At 32.6% G+C, this 20,076-nt stretch overlaps 1 protein-coding gene across 1 annotated transcript; it reads left to right on the top strand.

The window, feature by feature from the left end:
* The first annotated feature begins 11,543 nt into the window (after nucleotides 1–11,543).
* On the top strand, nucleotides 11,544–16,381 carry LOC143058231 (uncharacterized). The gene is made up of 2 exons (XM_076231706.1): nucleotides 11,544–13,078; nucleotides 14,767–16,381. The coding sequence occupies exon 1, from the start codon at nucleotides 12,168–12,170 to the stop codon at nucleotides 13,074–13,076; it is 909 nt and encodes a 302-aa protein (XP_076087821.1). The 5' UTR covers nucleotides 11,544–12,167; the 3' UTR covers nucleotides 13,077–13,078; nucleotides 14,767–16,381.
* The last annotated feature ends 3,695 nt before the right edge of the window (nucleotides 16,382–20,076 follow it).

The raw sequence follows: 20,076 nt of genomic DNA, 5'->3' as shown, positions 1-20,076 counted from the left end.
TATCAAGAAACCAATGGTCTTATAACTAAATAATAATCTGACACAAATGCTCACAACGACGTGGACATGAGTTTGGACCATAACTTCCAAAATCAATCCAAAAATGTTTTCAACCATATATAAAATAAAATTAACTTAATCACTCAGGAACTAAAAAATCCAATTCAGCCTTTAATTTTGAATGAACTCAGACAGAACTTCAATTCACCTGGCTTTTGATGTTGAACAACAGGAGACTCTACCTCGGCTGCTGGTCCTTTACCAACTTTGTTTTCAGCACTGACACTACATACATAATGTTTGTCCAGCTTCAGATTCTTAATGGTATAGGAGGTGACAAATGATCTGCCTCGTCCAATCTTTTTCCAGTCATCAGAATCAACCATTTTCAGGGAAATATTGTACCCAGTAACCTTTGAATCGCCAATTGCCTTTGGCCTTGTCCATTCCAAAGTCAACTTGTCATTGGTCCTCGTCTTCACCTTCAAATTTTCAGGTGCTTGTGGTACCTCTGTTGTACATGGAGATTAAATATTTAGTTGATTTCTTATCTTAAATTCAAACACATAAGTATGAAGCAGGGGAACTAGTGTCTCTAACAAGGTGGGCTTGCTCACCTGCATCTTCAACAATAGCAATTTTTGTTTAAAATTAGAGGCTAGCTCTTGTCGCTTACATGAATCTTCTGTGGTTTTGTAAATCATGTAAAATGAGTTATGAATCATAATAAATAGTATAAGATACCCTAATAATTAAAATAAAAAAGGTTATCCCACTAGTATCTTGACTTAGACAATACTTACTGAAGACCCCTTATCATTATTTAAATTAGTTTTCAAGTTAAGACCATTTGAAATTGTTGGTTTTTTTTAACAATTTTCCCTTACACTTCAATAGTTAATCCCTATGTACTATATTCAGACATGATTGCCATGTTAGTTGGATGGCATTGTGGCTTAGTTTAATTCTAATTGGCCCGTAGATTAATTAACTGCTGGAAAATAATTTTTTTAAAGAAAAGTTTACGAAAAAAATCGTTAAAAATTTACATTAAAAACTTAGTGCTTTAGTTTCAGAATTATTTACAAAAAGCTGCATTTTACTCCTATGTCCTTTTTTTAGCCATGTCTGTCATCTTGATTGGCAGGCAGGATCATCTAACAAATTTTTTTACCAAGATACCTTAATGATGATTGTAACCATGTCAGCTTAATTTTGTCTCAGTAGTTTTAGAGGAAAAGATTTCTATAAAAGTTTTATTATAAGTATATGACAATGGACTATGAGGAGGGACAATGGCAGATGCCAAGTGATGAGAAAAGCTCACATTGAAAGTGAAACAAAGGCAAACCATTTTAATGACAGATTTGATCCACAAAAATCATTCTTATAGTAAAAACAATGATAAACATTTACTTTTCATATATAATATGAATTAAGGGGGTTCACAGGTCCAAGTCAATTGTTTTTCTTAATATAGGATTTCACTATACATTGTATTTTCCTATAAATGAACTTTATCTTATACCTTTCAATTATGCTCAAAATCTGCCTTTGAAAGAAGCCTACATTTTTGTAAAAGTACCTTTTTTCTGTTGAAGTAATAGGAGAAAAATTTCATGCATTTGTATGACTTAATATTTCCAGCATTGATGATCTTCACTCAAAAACTAACCTGCACATTTAGATTTAAGAAATCTGTCACCAGGTGGAAAATTTTCCTACAAAAAAAATCAATTGTGTTTTTTGTTAAAATTTATATTCATTTCTTAGCAAACAAAAACAATAATACCTCATTTAAGAGGGTTGTACACTAAAAGCTACATAACTTATCTTACCTGAGGCCCCAACATAGATAAGCAGCATTTTAAATAACTATAGAGGCTCTGAGGAGTCTGTGTTAAGATAATTTTTTTTAATTGATGCATGAAATACTGCAACCATTATACTTTTGGCTTTCAATGTTGATTTATGATTTATTTGATGAACATTATTGCAGTTTACAGTTCATCTCAATCTATATTTATATTCAAGATAGTAACCACCAGAGTGCACACGCTGAAATGTCCCTCTTTCTTTACTTATCATTGATATTATGTTGATAGTCCTAAGTATAAAGCTTTACCACAACTGTCACATAAACTATAAAATTAACCAACAAAAATAAACATTGACCAATAAACCATGAAAATGAGGTCAAGGTCAGATGATCCATGCCAGGCAGACATGTACAGCTAACAATACTTCCATACAACAAATAAAAAGTTGACCTTATGCTTATAGTTAAAGAGAAACAGACCAAAACAGAAAAACTAAACACTGAGAAATGAACTGTTAAAATGAGGTCAAGGTCAAAATTAACCTGCGCGACAGACATATAGATCATAACATATTTCCATACACCAAAGATAGTTGACCTATTGCATATAGTATTAGAAAAAAAGACCATAACTCAAAAACTTAACTTTGACCACTGAACCATGAAAATGAGGTCAAGGTCAGATGACACCTGCCAGCAAGACATGTTCACCTTACAATCATTCTATACGCCAAATATAGTAGACCTATTGCTTATAGTATCTGAGATATGGACTTGACCACCAAAACTTTACCTTGTTCACTGATCCGTGAAAAGAGGGTGAGGTCAAGTGAAAACTGTCTGACGGGCACGAGAACCTAGCAAGGTATGCACATACCAAATATAGTTAGCCTATAACTTATAATAATAGAGAATTTAACATTAAAAAAAATTTTAACTTTTTATTCAAGTAGTCACTGAACCATGAAATAAAGTCAAGGACATTGGACATGCGACTGACAGAAACTTCGAAAAATGAGGCATATGTATATTCAAAGTATGAAGCATCCAGGTCTTCCACCTTCTAAAATATAAAGCTTTTAAGAAGTAAGCTAATGCCACAGCCGTCGTAGCCACCGGATCACAACCCCTGAGTCGAGCTAGGCTGGAAAAAAAAAGCAAAATTTCCTTAAAATTACTAATACAGGGCAGCAAACCAACAACTGCTTTTCTGATTCTTCTGAAAATGTCACTTGGTCACTACAACAACAACAACAACAACAACATCATATAACAAGGGTTTTTAGTTTTATCCAGGTTCTCCGCAGGGCAGAGTTTTTTAAGACCACAGTGGTCAACCCCTGAACATAGCTTGATACTGTCTGAATTTGGATTGTGATAAAATTTTTGACATAATATAGATTTTTGTCAAAAAATAAATGTGGGTGTTGCTCAATTTGGTCTATGTGCATATCAAACAAAGGACATAGATGGATTCATGACAAAATTTTGTTTTGGTAATGGTGATGTGTTTGTAGATCTTTTTTGACTGAACTTTCTTCCTGCTTACAATTATCTCTATCATTAATCAACTTGGCCTAGTAGTTTTAGTGGAAAATATTTTGAAAAATTTACAGAATTTATGAAAATTGTTAAAAATAGACTATAAAGGGCAATAACTCCTTAAGGGGTCAATTGACCATTTAAGTCATGCTGACTTATTTTAAGGTCTTACTTTGCAAAAACATTATTGCTGTTTACACTGTATCTTTATCTATAAAAATATTCAAGATAATAACATGCAAAATTTTCATAAAATTTGGAATTAAGGGGCAGCAACCCAACAATTGTTTGCCTGAATGGTCTGAAAATTTCAGAGCAAATATATAATGACCTAAAAACATTTTTTTTTCTGACAAATTTGCTCTTAATGCTTTGGTTTCAGATATGAGCCAACCAGATGCTCCACAAGGCCCAGCTTTATATGACCGCAGAGGTTGAACCCTGAACCGTTGGGGCAAGTATGGACACAACATTCAAGCTGGATTCAGCTCTAAATTTGGATTGTGATTAAATAGTTGACACAGCATAGGTTTCTGACACAGAATGATTGTGGTCTAATGAACTTAAAATACTTTTTTTTTCTTTGAGCAATTCACTATGCTGTTGAATATTAATCCTCTCAAAAAAATGTTTGAAGAAATTTTCTTTTTATTTATGAAATCTAAAATGAAAAAAATTTAACCCCCCCCCCCCATTTTTTTTTCACATCCCCCTTTCCCTTTATCCAAAACTGATCTCAATTCAAATTTCTAATGGAGTTTGCAACAATAACTACTCATTTAAATACATCATAAAATATTAAAATGTACCAAAAGGTGCTTGTTATCACTGAATGGTTTTAATTTATCAGTTGGTAGTAAAAGTAAATATACATTGTATATTGTATAAAACAATGATTTAAGTTGATTCAACTACTATTCTGGACAAAGAAAGATAACTCCAATCAATTGAAAATTTCTTGCTATTGCACAATATTGTGCAATTAGATATTTCTTGCCATTGCGCAATACTGTGCAATTGAAAATATTTGCTATTGCACAATACTTTGCAATTGAAGATTTCTTGCTATTGCACAATATTGTCACTGTGCAATTGAAAATTTCTTGCTATTGCACAATACTGTGTCATCTAATTACATCACAGATTGGTTATTATACTAGATATTAATGCTATTTATTTATGAGATTTTGAGTTTCGTTTTTTCATAAAAGAACACATTGTGTTGACATGTATTTGTCAAAATCAGACTTGTAATAACTCTCTTCTGGGATGTATCTTTGAAGCAATTCAGATTCAAAAGCGTAAAAACAATGAATTTATCGTAGAAGCTTTAAAAAGAGATCTATAAGAAAATATGTTTAGAGAATGGGTAATACATGTGTCAATCATGACTTCCCATCAAAAATGTAGTTGTCCTACTGGGTTTTGGTTATTAAAAGGATAGACATTGGATGAAAAATATTAATTGTTGCCAGCTGGGCAATCAGGGGGTTTTATACTGAGTGTAATGAACAGTTATTATGATATGCTGGAATAAATTGACTATCTGATTTGATCTGGAACGATATAACTAGTTGTTTTGTTCCGGCCAGAATTTTTCAACTAGCTACATTGTTCCGGGAATTTTCAACTAGCTACTTTTTTCTGGAACTTTTCAACTGCACTCGGAACAAAACAACTAGTTGAAAAGTTCCAACGGAACGAAATAACTAGTTAGAAAGTTCCGCCGGAACAAAGTAACTGGCGGAACATAGTGGCTGTTACATTTACGCATATTGTCATGACCATAAATATAGGTCATTTTTTTTAATGACGTCATTGTTTGGTATGTAACGTCACGAACGTCAAGTTTTCATATTGTATGTGACGTCACGAACATCAAGTTTGCATATTTTTTGGCACACTAAATGCAACTATAAAAAATACAAAACACTCAAATAAATACAATAATAAACAAAATATTTTTAAAACAGCAGCAGGCAAATGGTAAGGTAACCCAGGTGCTTTGTATAAGCAGTTATTTTAAGGCTTTGAACCAAGACAAAAGCAGAACTGAAGGTAACCCAGTGCTAATCTATCGAGATCAGAAAACAGTTCATATAATATAATACTCTTCTGTTGAAATATATGATAAAGCGTATAATACATGGCAAAATCCGTATCACATGCCGTATCACCCTCGACCAATATCATCCCTCGGGCCTAAAGGCCCTTGGGCTGATATTGATGTCACGGGATGATACGACATATGATACGGATTTTGCCATGTATTATTCTCTATATATCAACAATTCACCAAAGTTTCATGAAAATTCAGCTGAAAGCTTTTTTGAGTTATTGATAGTGTTGACAACAGAAGGATGAATCAACATACAACAGTGGGGCGATAAGAAACAATGAAGGAATCAGAAAGGACAAGATGATTGAAATATAACTCAACTTTTAGAGTCCAATGATCAACTTTAGAGTTAAACTTCACAGAGAGAAGTCAGTAAATAAGATGCAAAATTCAATTGTGTCTGATCCATTTGTCATTTGAAACAATAAAATATGTTTAAACCCACCTCAAAAAGATTTGTGAATTAATCAAGCATGCAATGAATTTTAGATAACACCCAAATATATATTTTCCGCTGAGCTCCTATGAAAACTGATAACTTATTATTTATGTAAGTTTCCTACCTGTTTGATATTATATGCTTGGTCAACTTGATTTCTGAAAAGAAAAAAAAAAGAAACATTAACACAGAGACATGTCTGGTCTACATGTATTTGTAGATCATGTTTATTTGTTATTCAATAATTCATATGTTGCAATTAAAATAGCAATACCTTAACATTTAAAGTATGCAAATATTCAAAGTCTTTTCATAGCAAATTTCATAATAATAGAATAATAGACAAACCTTGCATTTACCCCTACTTTCTATGAGGTGGGATAGGACCTTTGTTGGGTCTCAGGGATCATGTGTTTTTAAGCTTAAGATTTCGAGATTGACCCTTTAAGGATCCAGGAATTCGTTTTTCAAAATTTTGGGATGTTGAATTGGGATTGTATTTTTTTTAAAATATCAAAAATTAGCTCAAAATCTTAACTGTGATTTTCAACAATTTATCAGGGTCCAAAGTCAGAAATTTCTGCAAAAAATTAAACTCAAACTTGATCTGTAACTCATCATGGTTAACTCACATACCAAAAATCAGCCAAATATCTAAAAGTGTTTAGAAAAAAAGACTGTGTAATGGTTTGTTGTGGAATGAGCGAATGACAGAATGACTGAGACAAGGGTAAAACTATATTGCCCTGACAACTTTGTTCTGGGCCATAAAAAAAAATATGAAAATAATACATTGAACTTTATATCTAATTTTGAAAAATATGTATTTTCTATAAGGTTACATATTAAAAAATCTTAGAGGACAGATTAGCAACAAAGTACATTTTTTTTTACTTTTGTTAGCACCTCATACGGAACATACAAATCATTACTGGATTCAATTCTTTTATTGGATCTAAATGGAAGACTTAAATTTGTAAGTATTTCCCAGCATATGCTTAACTATAAAGCCCCCTTACTGAAGCCTACTTAGATAACAGATACTGAGATAGGCAACAAAGCAACAACACAGCTCTTAAGAAACAATTAATCATATAAAATAAGAAGATGTGGCCATGGTATGAGTGCCAATTAGCCAACCTTCCATCCGAGTGGCATTGTATATGAAGTCACCAATTTAGGTCAAATAATAGCCTTATTTCTACATCAAGCCTTGGCTTCCTTTGGATCCATTTGAAGCTTTTCTCTGGAAGACAATTTTATAATAGTATGTTTTTCCAATAGGTTACTATGTTACACTAAGGGCCACTATAGGCAACTTTCTAGGATAAAAAAGTAAGAATGCTAATTCAAGTTTACATCTCATAAGAAACATTCATGTCATATATTATTCCTATCACTATGAGTGATTCATGTAAGAATTTTTTATGTAATTCCTAAAACTAGGTACCCTGATGGTAGCTTTCTGGGATGACAAATCAGTGACAAGGTTACAAAACTTGGTAGGTAACCTGGTAAGCACCTCATCAAGAACATAAATACAATATTTGGTTTCAATGAATTCAAAGGTTCTTATAAAGAAAGAAGATGTTGGTTACATAACTATTGGTAAATAACACAGTTGCAACTATATGTACTATCCTTAATGGTTGCGCCCAAAACATCGATAAGGACAAGTTACAGATATATCCAGCCATTTTCAAAAAAGTAGAGGGGAGGTCCCAACCAAGGAGAAAAGGATGGATGGGGGTCCAACTTTATGTCCCCATTCAAATGCATTGGTCGTCAGAAAAAAAGGGTTTCAACCTCCGGAACTCGCCCCTGTATCTGCCACTGTTTATGTCACATTTTGAAAAAGCCTCATATAAACTATTTTAATCGAATTTAAACAGTTACAGGAAACCAGGTAAAACACAATATTGGATTTACTCATTCCTATGCTTTTGCAAGCAAAGAGTCATGGTAAATTAGACAACATCAAACAGGTCAACCAGGTCGTTAATGCTGTGGTATGGCAAGGAACTGTTCAGGGTAAGGTGTTATTTAGTAAATGACATCAATTGTTTATAATCTGGTGTTTGGCGATCAGATAAGTTATGTAAAATATAGTATCCTTTTCGTCATAGAAAAACCAACAGAGAATGAATTTTCAGTTGTCTTGGCATAGGACCAAAATCTTTAAAAATTACCAATATAAATAAGATTAACTTCCAAATTTCAACATTCCTTAGTAGAATGATATAAATTCATGTCTATGTTAACGGGAGTCACATGTGGAGCTATATCTGCTTACCCTTCCGGAGCAACTGAGATCAACCCCAGTGTTAATGGTGAGGTGTGTGTTGCTCAGACTTTAGTTTTACATGTTGTGTTTTGTAAACTATTGTTAATGTCTGATTGTCTTTTTTTCTTCTTTTTTTGGTGATGGCGTTGTCAGTTAATTATAGACTTCAGTGGCGGATCCAGAAATTTTCATAAGTGGGGGCCCACTGACTGACCTAAGAGGGGGCCCGCTCCAGTCACGCTTCAGTGATTCCCTATATAAGCAACCAAATTTTTTCCCAAAAAGGGGGGGCCCGGGCCCCCTGGGCCCCCCCCCCTAAATCCGCCTATGGAGTCTGTGAGTATGAATGTCCCTTTGGAATCTTAATTTCGCCTATGTTTTAATGTTTTCAACTATAGAAAAACAGCATACTGAGACTGTTTTCAATTGTAATATTATAAAATAAAATGTATGGCTACTAGGGATTAAATTTTCAGAGAAGAATTAAGCGGCTTGATATTTAAAGCAGTGTGTACATTTGATTTTAAAAATACTAATACAAGACAACGTTAACCATGTAGGCTACTAATTTTCCGCCACTTGTTTCACATCAATTCGTATTATTGATAGTAAATCTAGGAGATGTAACGCTACAATACCTTAATATTTAACATCGTACATCAGTATTGTAATCAGTGAAAAAAGGCTCAGTATAGTGAGTGATTTCATCAATGTTTACATTAAAATAAAGGGTATACAAATTTATATGTCCAGTTCCCGGGTTTCCTTATCGGTTGTCCATATTTCTTTGTCCCACTGGTTTCTTTTTCGTTTTCTTTTCATTTTACAAGAAACAAGAGGCTGTCACATTTATTTGTGTCCTGGCAATATCACAAGAACCATAACTGATGAACGGTGAAAGTGAAAATCGTCAATATCAAATTTGACCTGCATTTTGTCATCAGTATCAACATATTAAAATTTGAAAGAGCTTAGGTTGAATGGTTCATGAGTAAATGCAACAACATGAATGGAAACGCCATTTTTTTATCTTTCAAGAACCATAACTCCTGAACGGTAAAAGTCAAAATCAACATTATTTAACTTGACCTCCATTTTGTCATCAGTAACAACATATGAAAATTTGAAAAGCTTTGGTTGAACAGTTCATGAGTAATTTAAGCACTGACATGACTGGAAACGACATTTTTCAATCTTTCAAGAACCATAACTCCTGAACAGTAAAAGTCAAAATCGTCATTCTTGAACTTGACCTCCATTTTGTCATCAGTAATAACATATTAAAATTTGGGAAGCTTGGATTGAACAGTTCATGCAAAACTGCACGGACAAGACTGGAAACCCCATTTTTCAATCTTTCAAGAACCATAACTACTGAATGCCCGGTAAAAGTCAAAATCGTCATTCTTGAACTTGACCTCCATTTTTTCATCAGTAACAACATAGGAAAATTTGGGAAGCTTTGGTTGGACAGTTCATGCATAAATGCACAGACACGACTGGACACGCCATTTTTCAATCTTTCAAGAACCATAACTCCTGAACGGTAAAAGTCAAAATCATTCTTGAACTTGACCTTCATTTTGTTGTCAGTAACAACATGTTAAAATTTTAAAAGCTTTTGATGAATGGTTCATGAGTAAATGCACAGACAACATTTGTTTGCCGCCAGCCCGACCGCCCTACTGCTGACTGCCAGCCGTACATCCCCAAATCAATAACCGAAATTTTTGTCACAAAAATCTGGTTAAAAATACAACGAAAGTTACAAATACACACCAATCATAATGCAAAGCAATTGAAGAAGAATCGCAGAAAAAACAATGAAAAGCATTTCCCCAACCTATCTTAGGATCGAGTTGAAGGACCATCTTTTTAGGCCGTATGTAGATTTGGTTTTGTGTTGCTGGGTTACTATCTTATTGACATTTATCCAACATGTGTTTAAAATAAGAAAAGTCTAACAGACTATAATGAATAGCATGAACAACGTTCACATGACCTTATCTAATATTTAAAAACAAAAACATAGTCTCATCATCTCCTGCTAATTAGTTCAATATGTTATGCTTTTAAATCTTTTATTTTCAATTTATTCCTCTTTTTTTCTTTCTTGTAAACATGTGTTATACTACATAAAACATGCCTATTCACGTATATGTAGATAAAATAACCCTAAATAAAAGATGTTAATTCTTTCTGTTTCCGTTTTCCGTTTCCGTTTCGTTTTCCGTTTCCGCCGTTTAGCAACACCCCCTTTTTTCACCCTCCTTGGCAGCCGTCTGGGATCATAATGAATCAGCTACAAAGTAACAAAACTTTTACAACACTGCATGAAGAATATTCATGCAATGTTTTATTTCGCTCCATTTAGTGGCTCTCTAGAAGAAGTTCATAATATATAAAGTTAATGGACAACAGACAAGGGTCTGCATGTGATGAAAAAAGCTCACTTGACTTGGGTTAAAAAAAAATGTATTTTGACCCTAGGCTTGTGTTCTATTTTAGCCATGTTGCTGGCCATTTTAGTAGGAAGGCTAGGTCGTACGTCACATTTATTATGAACACATGTACAATTTCAACTAGAAACACCAATGATGCAGGATTCTGGTCAAGTCTGTTTATAAGGGTTTATATATATAGACTTAACAAATACAGACCAAAAAAATCTGTATGCAACATACAGTTTCATTAGTTTCGGTACTTATACATCTTCAGATTTTCAATTTGGCTTTGAGTGTTCCTGATGATAAAACTAAATCCAGACAAGCGAGCTTTAAACGCATAGAATTATTAAAGTATTGTTTTCAATTATTTTATACTAGCTGAAGTATCCAGGTTGTCCAGAAAAACAAAACTTTATGCAAAAAGCTCATAATGTTGCCAACTGCACTCACTTCGGCATATGTCCTGCACTCTGCAAGAGGAGACACAAATTTCCTGAATTTGATTCATTACACAAATATTCAGCTGTACAATGTACAGGTATGTAGAACAAATCAAAGTATATATACTTACGTAATGTAATTAATCAGCCCTTAATAGAGTCAAATAATGATTTTGGTTATTACATAAGCCTCATCTCATCTTTTCTGATAAAAATGAACAAAAAACAAATATGTAACACATTAACAAACAATAACTGAATTACAGGCTCCTGACTGGGACAGACACATACAATTATGTAACAGAAATGGCCTATTATTTTCTCAATTGGAAAACTGAAATCATTTCTGTTTTCATATTTGTAGTTTTGTTTTACACCAACTTTCAGCAGATGTAAGTCATTAGATAAGAGGCAGTCTACTTGAGTGTGCCTGTTGCATTATAGTACTATTTTATTGAACAATAGATGACTTAGAGGCTTCCACGAGAGAACGGAAGTTCGTAACTACCAAAGGTCATTACGGTCACGTGACGCCACTGGTCAATTCTTATAAACAAATCTCCAAGTTTTTTTACAAATAATTACCAAATAAACAGTTTCGTATGTGTAGGAAAATAATATATTTAGTGCAGGAACTAACAGTGTTTCTTTTTAAGTGAATTTTACGCGTGGATGTATTTCTAAACGAAAGAATATTAATTGGATTTATTTATGAAAACAGTTACGCTATAATGGCGACGGCCGAACGAGGCCACACGTCCGAGATGGACAATTCTCCTCGAGATGAGGAAATGATAAATGCAATAAAGAGAAGAACTCGTGAGATTTATCGAGTTAAAACTGGGAAAGCCAGCGAAACTCCAAGGCCTGTGCAACGAGATGTTGATGAAACAGGACCAAGTGATATTGACAATATTGGAGAGGGGTCAACCGGAAATGACCTTACAATGCAAGCATTGTGGGACAAAATATCTAACATGGCCGATGTAAACAAACGGCAGATAGAATCCCATACAGAGATTATTGCCAATTTGGCTGCCAATATGCTTACCGTGCAAGACGCGGTTACCAACAAAAATGTCCAGAAAACGAAAACAAACAATAATACGCAAAAGGACAAAAGCTGACAACGAGGTTAACCTCATAAATAATAACAATCAAAGTGATCTGTCAGATAATGGTCTGGAAGACATTTCCGACGATGACGATGATGAGTTAAACATCGATGATATTGTTGACGCAAATGACGATGCGGAGAATAAAGCTTTTCTAGATGAACTAGAGAAAATGTACGAAGAGCCTAAGAAATTTGGTGACAGTATAGATAATCAGATGGCTAAATTGGTAGATCAGGCTATAAATAAGCCAATGAAAACAGAAACACTAACAAAGTTAGAGGAACAGTATTTAGTTCCAGAAAACTGTAAACGCCTTCAGGTCCCCAAAGTTAACAAAGAAATTTGGAGAGGGTTCAAGAGTAAGAAACAAAGGGATCCAGATTTGGCACTACAAAATGTGCAAAAATGCATGACAACTACTCTTCTAATGGTAGTTAAGTCTTTAAATGTTATGAAATCTGGAGGGGACATGAATGAGGTTAAAAACACAACAAAAGACATGTTTAAAATGTTAACCCATGGTATATATACATCAAATAGAAAACGCAAACAGCTAATAACGCCAGGAATTTCTAGTAAATATAGAAGGGTAACAGAGGTGGACACACCAGTTACAGAGTACCTTTTCGGGGACAATTTAGATACAAAATTGGAAGACCTTGAAAAAGAAGACAGGAGGACAAATAAACTCAGCTTTAATGACTCTTTTTTAGAGGAACGCAGAGTGGAGAAACGTCCAGGACCTCCATGGCAAAAACCACCCTATTTTCAGCCAAAGCATGCAAAAACTTCTGGACAAGTACATGGACAGAAGGGCAACAAGAACAAGAAGATGAAGGCCGGATTTCACAACAAAGACAAACGTTAAGTGTAAGTGAAAATATAACAGTGATAAACACAGTAGACAATTTTACAGGAGGGAAATTAAAACTTTTTGTACAAAATTGGGAAAAGTTAACAAGTGATGCTTTTATATTAAATGCAGTGAAGGGATACAAGATTGAACTAGATGAAATCCCAAAACAAAATTTTAGACCATCTCCAATAGTTTTTAATGAACAAGAAAACAATTTGATTACAATGGAAGTTAATAAATTCTTGAAAAAAGGGATTATTAGGGTGGTAATGAAAACAGAAAAAGAGGAATATTTTTCAAATATATTTATTCGCCCTAAGAAAGACAATACAATTCGAATGATTTTGAACTTGAAAAACTTCAATGAAAGTGTGTCAAAAATTCATTTCAAAATGGAAACATTGGTACGAGCTTTAACAAACATACAACAAAATGATCATTTTGCATCGATTGATTTAAAAGACAGTTATTTTAGTGTACCAGTTCATGAACAGGACTGCAAATATTTAAAATTTATGTGGAATGATATCGCTTATCAATTTTGTGTATTACCACAAGGATTATCAACCAGTCCAAGAATTTTTACAAAATTACTTAAACCAGTATACTCTTTTTTGAGAAAAATGGGTCATATAAATGTTCCTTATATAGACGATAGCTTACTTATAGCACGCTCTTATGAAGACTGTCAGAACAATGTAAAACATACTGTGGAATTAGTTGATAGTTTAGGCTTTACAGTACACCCAAAGAAATCTGTCTTTACACCAACTAAAGAAATAACTTTTTTAGGATTTATAATTAATTCTGAAAATATGACAGTTAGATTGACACAAGAAAGGATTTTAAATTTACAAGATTTATGTGTTAATGCATTGCATTCGAAGGAAATAACTATTCGAAGTTTTGCTACAATTATAGGAAAAATGGTTGCCAGTGAACCAGGTGTACTATATGCTCAATTGTATTACAAAGATTTAGAAATATATAAAGAGAAAGTGTTAAAAAAGTTTTATGGGAATTATGATAGAAGTATTTGTTTACCAATTCATGTGAAAACAATATTTAATTGGTGGATAAAAAATCTTCCTTCTAGTTACAAACCAATAATTCAAAATGATCCTGATATTATAATGTTCAGTGATTCAAGTAAAACTGGCTGGGGTGGAATTAATAAAACCACTGGGAAGAAAACAGAAGGTTTTTGGTCAGCAGAAGAAAGAGAAATGCATATTAATGTTTTAGAATTAAAGGCAGCTTTCTTAACTTTACAATCATTGGCTGGGAATATTTCACAAAAGCATATTCGAATGAACTTAGATAATACAGTAGCTATTTCTTATATTGAAAATTTTGGAGGAAAAATTACAAATTTACATATTCTAGCAAAAGAAATATGGTTCTGGTGTTTAGAACGAAAATTATGGATTAGTGTGGCACATATAGCTGGAAAGCTAAATATAGAAGCCGATAAACTATCTAGAAAATTAAATGACGACATGGAATGGACATTAAAAACAGAATTATTTGAAAAATTACAGAGTACTGTAGGGACAATGCATATAGATTTATTCGCTAGTAGGCTTAATAATAGGACAACTCAGTATGTTTCATATAAGCCAGACCCACATGCAATAGCAATTGATGCATTTACTATAAAGTGGACTAATAATAATTTTTATTATATCTTTCCTCCTTTCAGTGTCATAGGACAGGTGCTTCAGAAAATCATCAAGGACAAGTTAGACAAAGTAGTATTGATAGCACCACTTTGGCCAACACAAATATGGTTTCCGCAATTATTACATCAGATCAGTCAACAATCATACATCCTGCCGAAAAACAGTCTCTTTCTACCACAGGATCTGAAACGAATTCATCCAATTTCAAACCTCCTTCTGGGAGCTTTTATCTTGTCCGGGAAAGCTTGGAAAATAAAGGACTTTCAACACTCACTGCCGACATCATTTTACAATCTTGGAGGCAATCCACAGGAAAACAATATGGGACTTATTTCAAAAGATGGATGTGTTTTTCAAATAAAAGACAAACTGATCCACTTGATCCATCTATAAACACTGTGCTGTCCTTCTTATCATCACTTTATGATAGTGGATTAAGTTACAGTGCAATCAACACTGCTAAATCAGCAATATCTTCAATTTGTTCTGTGACAAGTGGGATAGACATTGGGAAACATAAACTAGTAACTCGATATATGAGGGGAATTTTCAATGCTAGACCGTCTCTTCCCAAATATACAGAAACATGGGATGTAAATATAGTTTTAGATTATTTGAAAACATTACCTGCAAATGAGGAATTAACATTATTACAACTATCACAAAAGCTAGCATTATTGCTTATGCTGCTTAGTGCGCAACGCTGTCAAACTGTTCATTTGATAAAACTGAATAATATTACTATTTCTAATGACAACATGAAAGTGTACATAGTAGACTTAGTTAAACAATCCAAACCAGGGAAGCACATTGGACCATTGGAATTTAATAGACATGATGATAATAAACTATGTGTTATTGTAGCAATGGAAGAATATTTGAAAAGAACTTCAAAACTCAGGGGACAGGAAAAATCCCTTTTCATTTCATGTGTTAAACCTTTTAAAACTGTAACAAAAAGTACAATATCACGTTGGATAAAACATTTATTAGGAAAAGCAGGAATTGATATAAAAGTGTATGGGACACATAGCTGTCGATCAGCTTCATCGTCTAGCGCTGCAGCACATGGGATTCCATTAAATAATATACTGAAAACAGCCGGTTGGAGCTCAGCACAAACTTTTTACAAATTTTATTTTAAACCTATTCAAACACAAACATTAAGTGATAGCTTATTGGAAAACAAATAATAACATTTATTACAATGTATGTTTTTGTTATAAATGTATATTCATGTACATATATATAGTTGGAATAATAGAATAGTACATAATTAGAATTTTTATTAGTATCCAGAATTGCCTACACATACATCCTGGTGTGAATGATCTAAAATGTAGAACTCTAAAGTCTCGTGGAAGCCTCTAAGTCATCTATTGTTCAATAAAATTTCCAAATTAATCGAAACTTGTTGAAGATTGATTATAATTTTATTGAGCAATAGATGACTTAGGGCTTACACGCCCACCCAAGCTGTTGGGCCAGCTCCCTCCCTACACTACAATTTAGATCATTCATTCTCTAAAGAATGACCTTTGGTAGTTACGAACTTCCGTTCTCTCGTGTAAGCCCTAAGTCATCTATTGCTCAATAAAATTATAATCAATCTTCAACAAGTTTCGATTAATTTGGAAATTATCCTCTATCTCTAGTGTGATAGGATAGATGGGTTCAACCTATTCAACAAATTCTGAATTATTTAGGGAGAGAATGATGGTACTTGCAAAAAATACTTTGTTATAAATTACAAGTATATGTAACAAAATCCACGGCATTATTAAACAGAACAGTCTTTTGCAATAAAAATAACACTTGAAATCTGTATAAAATGTTACATTTGAAAAAGAAATGAATTACATGTAGGTTAGGATTTCACTCAATGCATCCTCAGCATGAATCCACTCCTTCACTCAATGTTCTAGTACATGTTCATGCCCTTAAATTTGTATGGTTTGATTTTAACAAATCCTGTGCTAAAGTTTGTTTAATTAGTTCATTATTTTGTCTCCAGTTGGTTTTTTTTCTCCTGATGAACAACAACAACAACAACAATTTTTATTTGTCAATCAAGACGCCCCGAGGAGCAGTACAATTACAGTTTAAATTAAAGTGTACAAATAATTGTGTTGATTTTTTTCATTGAGATGTGAACATATACATTGTATACATGTATATTTATATGTAATATTTTTTTACAAATTAATTCGGTGTTATATTGTTTAGCAAATTTTAAGACAAAAAAAACACGTTTTCACTGTGAAATAAGATAATCCCTCAAAATGGCTCTCAACAAAATAAATGTTTAACCAAATAAACAAATAAAAGCTATGTCAATTCTGCTGCTCATTGGGTTCATTACATGTAGTTAAATATATTTTGTCATGTTGCAATATTTTTTTGGGAAAATATATAAGTTCTACATGTATATGAAATATATATACTAAAAGATGATTTAATACATAATAAGGTTGACATATATATATAATCACTTGCTTGATTATATCATAAGTATCTGAAACTAATCAGATGTCAGTATTTTATATGTGGTTAAACGTAACAGTTGTGAATGCATCTGCAGCTATTTGTCAAACCAATTGAACTCTATATTTATCATATTCTAATGTATTCCCACTGATGTTAGTTGTAGATGCAATAAATCCAATCATTTTGACATATGCACCTAGTTAACATTCAAAGGTTTGTACACATGAAACATGATAGCAATTATTAAAAGAAATTCTCTTGGCCTTGTCAGCTTAATTCTTTAACAGGAAGTTGCAACTTTTTATACTAATGTACCAGAAGATGCTAAAAATTAAACTATTTAAACTTTTGTGAACAAAGACCAAAATTGACCAGCAATTAAATTCCCTGTATAATTATCACAAGACCACCAACAGTCAGGGGTACAACTTGTACAAGTTATTTTATTTACTTGAAGATGTAAAAAAATATGCATATATATAAGTAAATAAATAATGTTTGAATAATCTCCCCTTTATTTTCTCAAAAATTTACTTGTATTTATCATGTTTACAGTAAATTTTTCTTACAAGCCCACAAAAGTCATCAAGTTTTGAGATGTAAATTCATGCCTATAATGAGTTTTCCCAGGTTTGCTCAACTTTTTTATTAGAGTCTCATTAATTCAACAAAGAAATTGATTGTGCAAAGATCTTAAGTATTTGTGCAAGAGGCCTTCAAAAATTGCTCCTTGGGGGCTTGTAAATGAGCAGTGTTCTGAAGACAACAGACAACTGGGATTTTCGTTGTCCATGGAATTACACTTAAATGATTAGTAATTATAAAGACATCTACAAAGGGCAGATAATTTAAAATTCTATTAGAGCAATAATCATAAATTCAATAAAAGAAGATCGGATGACTTTGTTACTTCTACAAGTAAAAAAAATCTGATTGTCTAAGGGACATAACTCAGCCAATATTTGTTTTACATAATACAAGTAAATAAAATTCACTTGTATAAGTATCCTACAAATTTACTTATATAAGTAAATAATATTACTTTTTCAAGTAATTAAAAATAACTTCTACAAGTAGTACCCCTGACTGACCAATGACCAATAAAATAAGACCTAATCACAAGTAGATTACAAAGAATCACCTACGTCAATAAATTATCTGCAAGAGATATTTAGAATTAGTACATACTGTATAATACAATCAATGCATCCAGTGTAAATGGAAGGCAGAAAATTCACTCTTCCACAAAATATCTAAATATCTAATTGATAAACAAAATATATGAAAAGGGTGGGGTACTTGATGTCTCAGTTGCATGCTCAAGCTCAACCCTACCAAAATAATTTAGGGGTACAACCCCCTCTCCCCTTTCCCCCCACCACCTTCAATCTTCAATCAATTAATGACTGCTTGTAGACTGAAAATAAAATAAATTCAAAATGATCTGTCAAATTACTTAAAAATAAATGTTCTTTTTTAGTAGACTATAGGTTTTTAAACCATATTTTATTTAAAAAAAAAAACAAACATGACATATTTAATTCATCTCCCTAAAATCGGATATGTGCCTAATATCAAAATGATAACATTTGCTGATTCAGCATCATTCATTTAAACCACAAATATGTGAATCAGTTAATCTTTCAAATTTTCTGACCTAAATAGCATCCAGAATTTACATTTAAACATACCAGTTTTTATCTTAATTGACATAGGAAGTTAAAAATCTTGTTTTTTCATTTAGGTACTTGATGTATATTTAACCTTTCATAAAATTTCAATCAATGAAGGAAATACATATATATGCATGCATGCATCCATATTGATGCAATCAAAAGTGGCTCAACAAAAATGAGGAAAAAATTATTTAAAAATTTTCCTTCAGATACTTTCTTTTGATTGTAAGAAGCTTTTATCCAAGTTTGGTCAAAATCAAGGAATGAGAAAGGTTTATGAATCTAATAAATGCTTTAAAAACTTTAACTGCAGACTGTATGTAATGTTAACTGGAAGAAAAAATATCAGAGTCCATTTATAAGTAATATATACATGTATGTTTAAACAGGAAATATTTTTTTACAAATAAGTTTAAGAAAGTTATTAAAATTTGAAAAATTCTAACCAGAGTGATCAATGCATTATAAGTGGCAGAAAAATTTAGTCCATTTATGTGTAAAATATGAATAACAGGGACATGTAGTTGGAACCCCCCCCCCCCCTTTTTAAATGGCTGGATCCACCCCTGTACCTTTATCTTTTTTTACTTTGTGCAATGCTGAATAAAATAAATTGATTGGCGTTTCTCGTATTAGTTTGCCTGACCGATGATATAAAGTATATAATAAACTGTTATCACGGAAATATGCCTCACTTTTTTGTAATTAGGGTAATGCAAATGTTGAAATTAAAATATAAACACTTGTACAGTTTTGAAAATATTCAAAGTCAATGAAACATGACTGAAAGTACATGGCTAAACAATCTCCATCGTAATAATATGTGCTTATGCTAATACAAATGTATACCAAATACAATTGACTTATCATAATTATAGTTCCCTTTAAACAGACGTCCTAAACAAACTAATACATGTAAACTAAGCAAAATTTCAAAGTCAAATGACCAAATCTGAGGGGGCGTGGTCAAATAGTCGTCATGGTTATGAGATATGCCAATGCTTATCCATAAACCAACCTAATCAAAACTATAAACTAAGATAAATACTTAGCAAAAGTTTCAAAGTCCATAGACAGTGACCAGTGATGTTATTGGCTCAAATTACAGGAGAATAAAGGCTTTTTCCCCTGGAGTAGAATCCCAATTTTTAAAAAAATGGCTTAAAA

This window comes from Mytilus galloprovincialis, chromosome 14 (genome assembly GCF_965363235.1).
Source record: "Mytilus galloprovincialis chromosome 14, xbMytGall1.hap1.1, whole genome shotgun sequence".
NCBI classification, from domain to species: domain Eukaryota; kingdom Metazoa; phylum Mollusca; class Bivalvia; order Mytilida; family Mytilidae; genus Mytilus; species Mytilus galloprovincialis.
The sequence above is the reverse complement of the archived record's forward strand: the minus strand, read 5'-3'. Positions and strand labels throughout refer to the sequence as shown.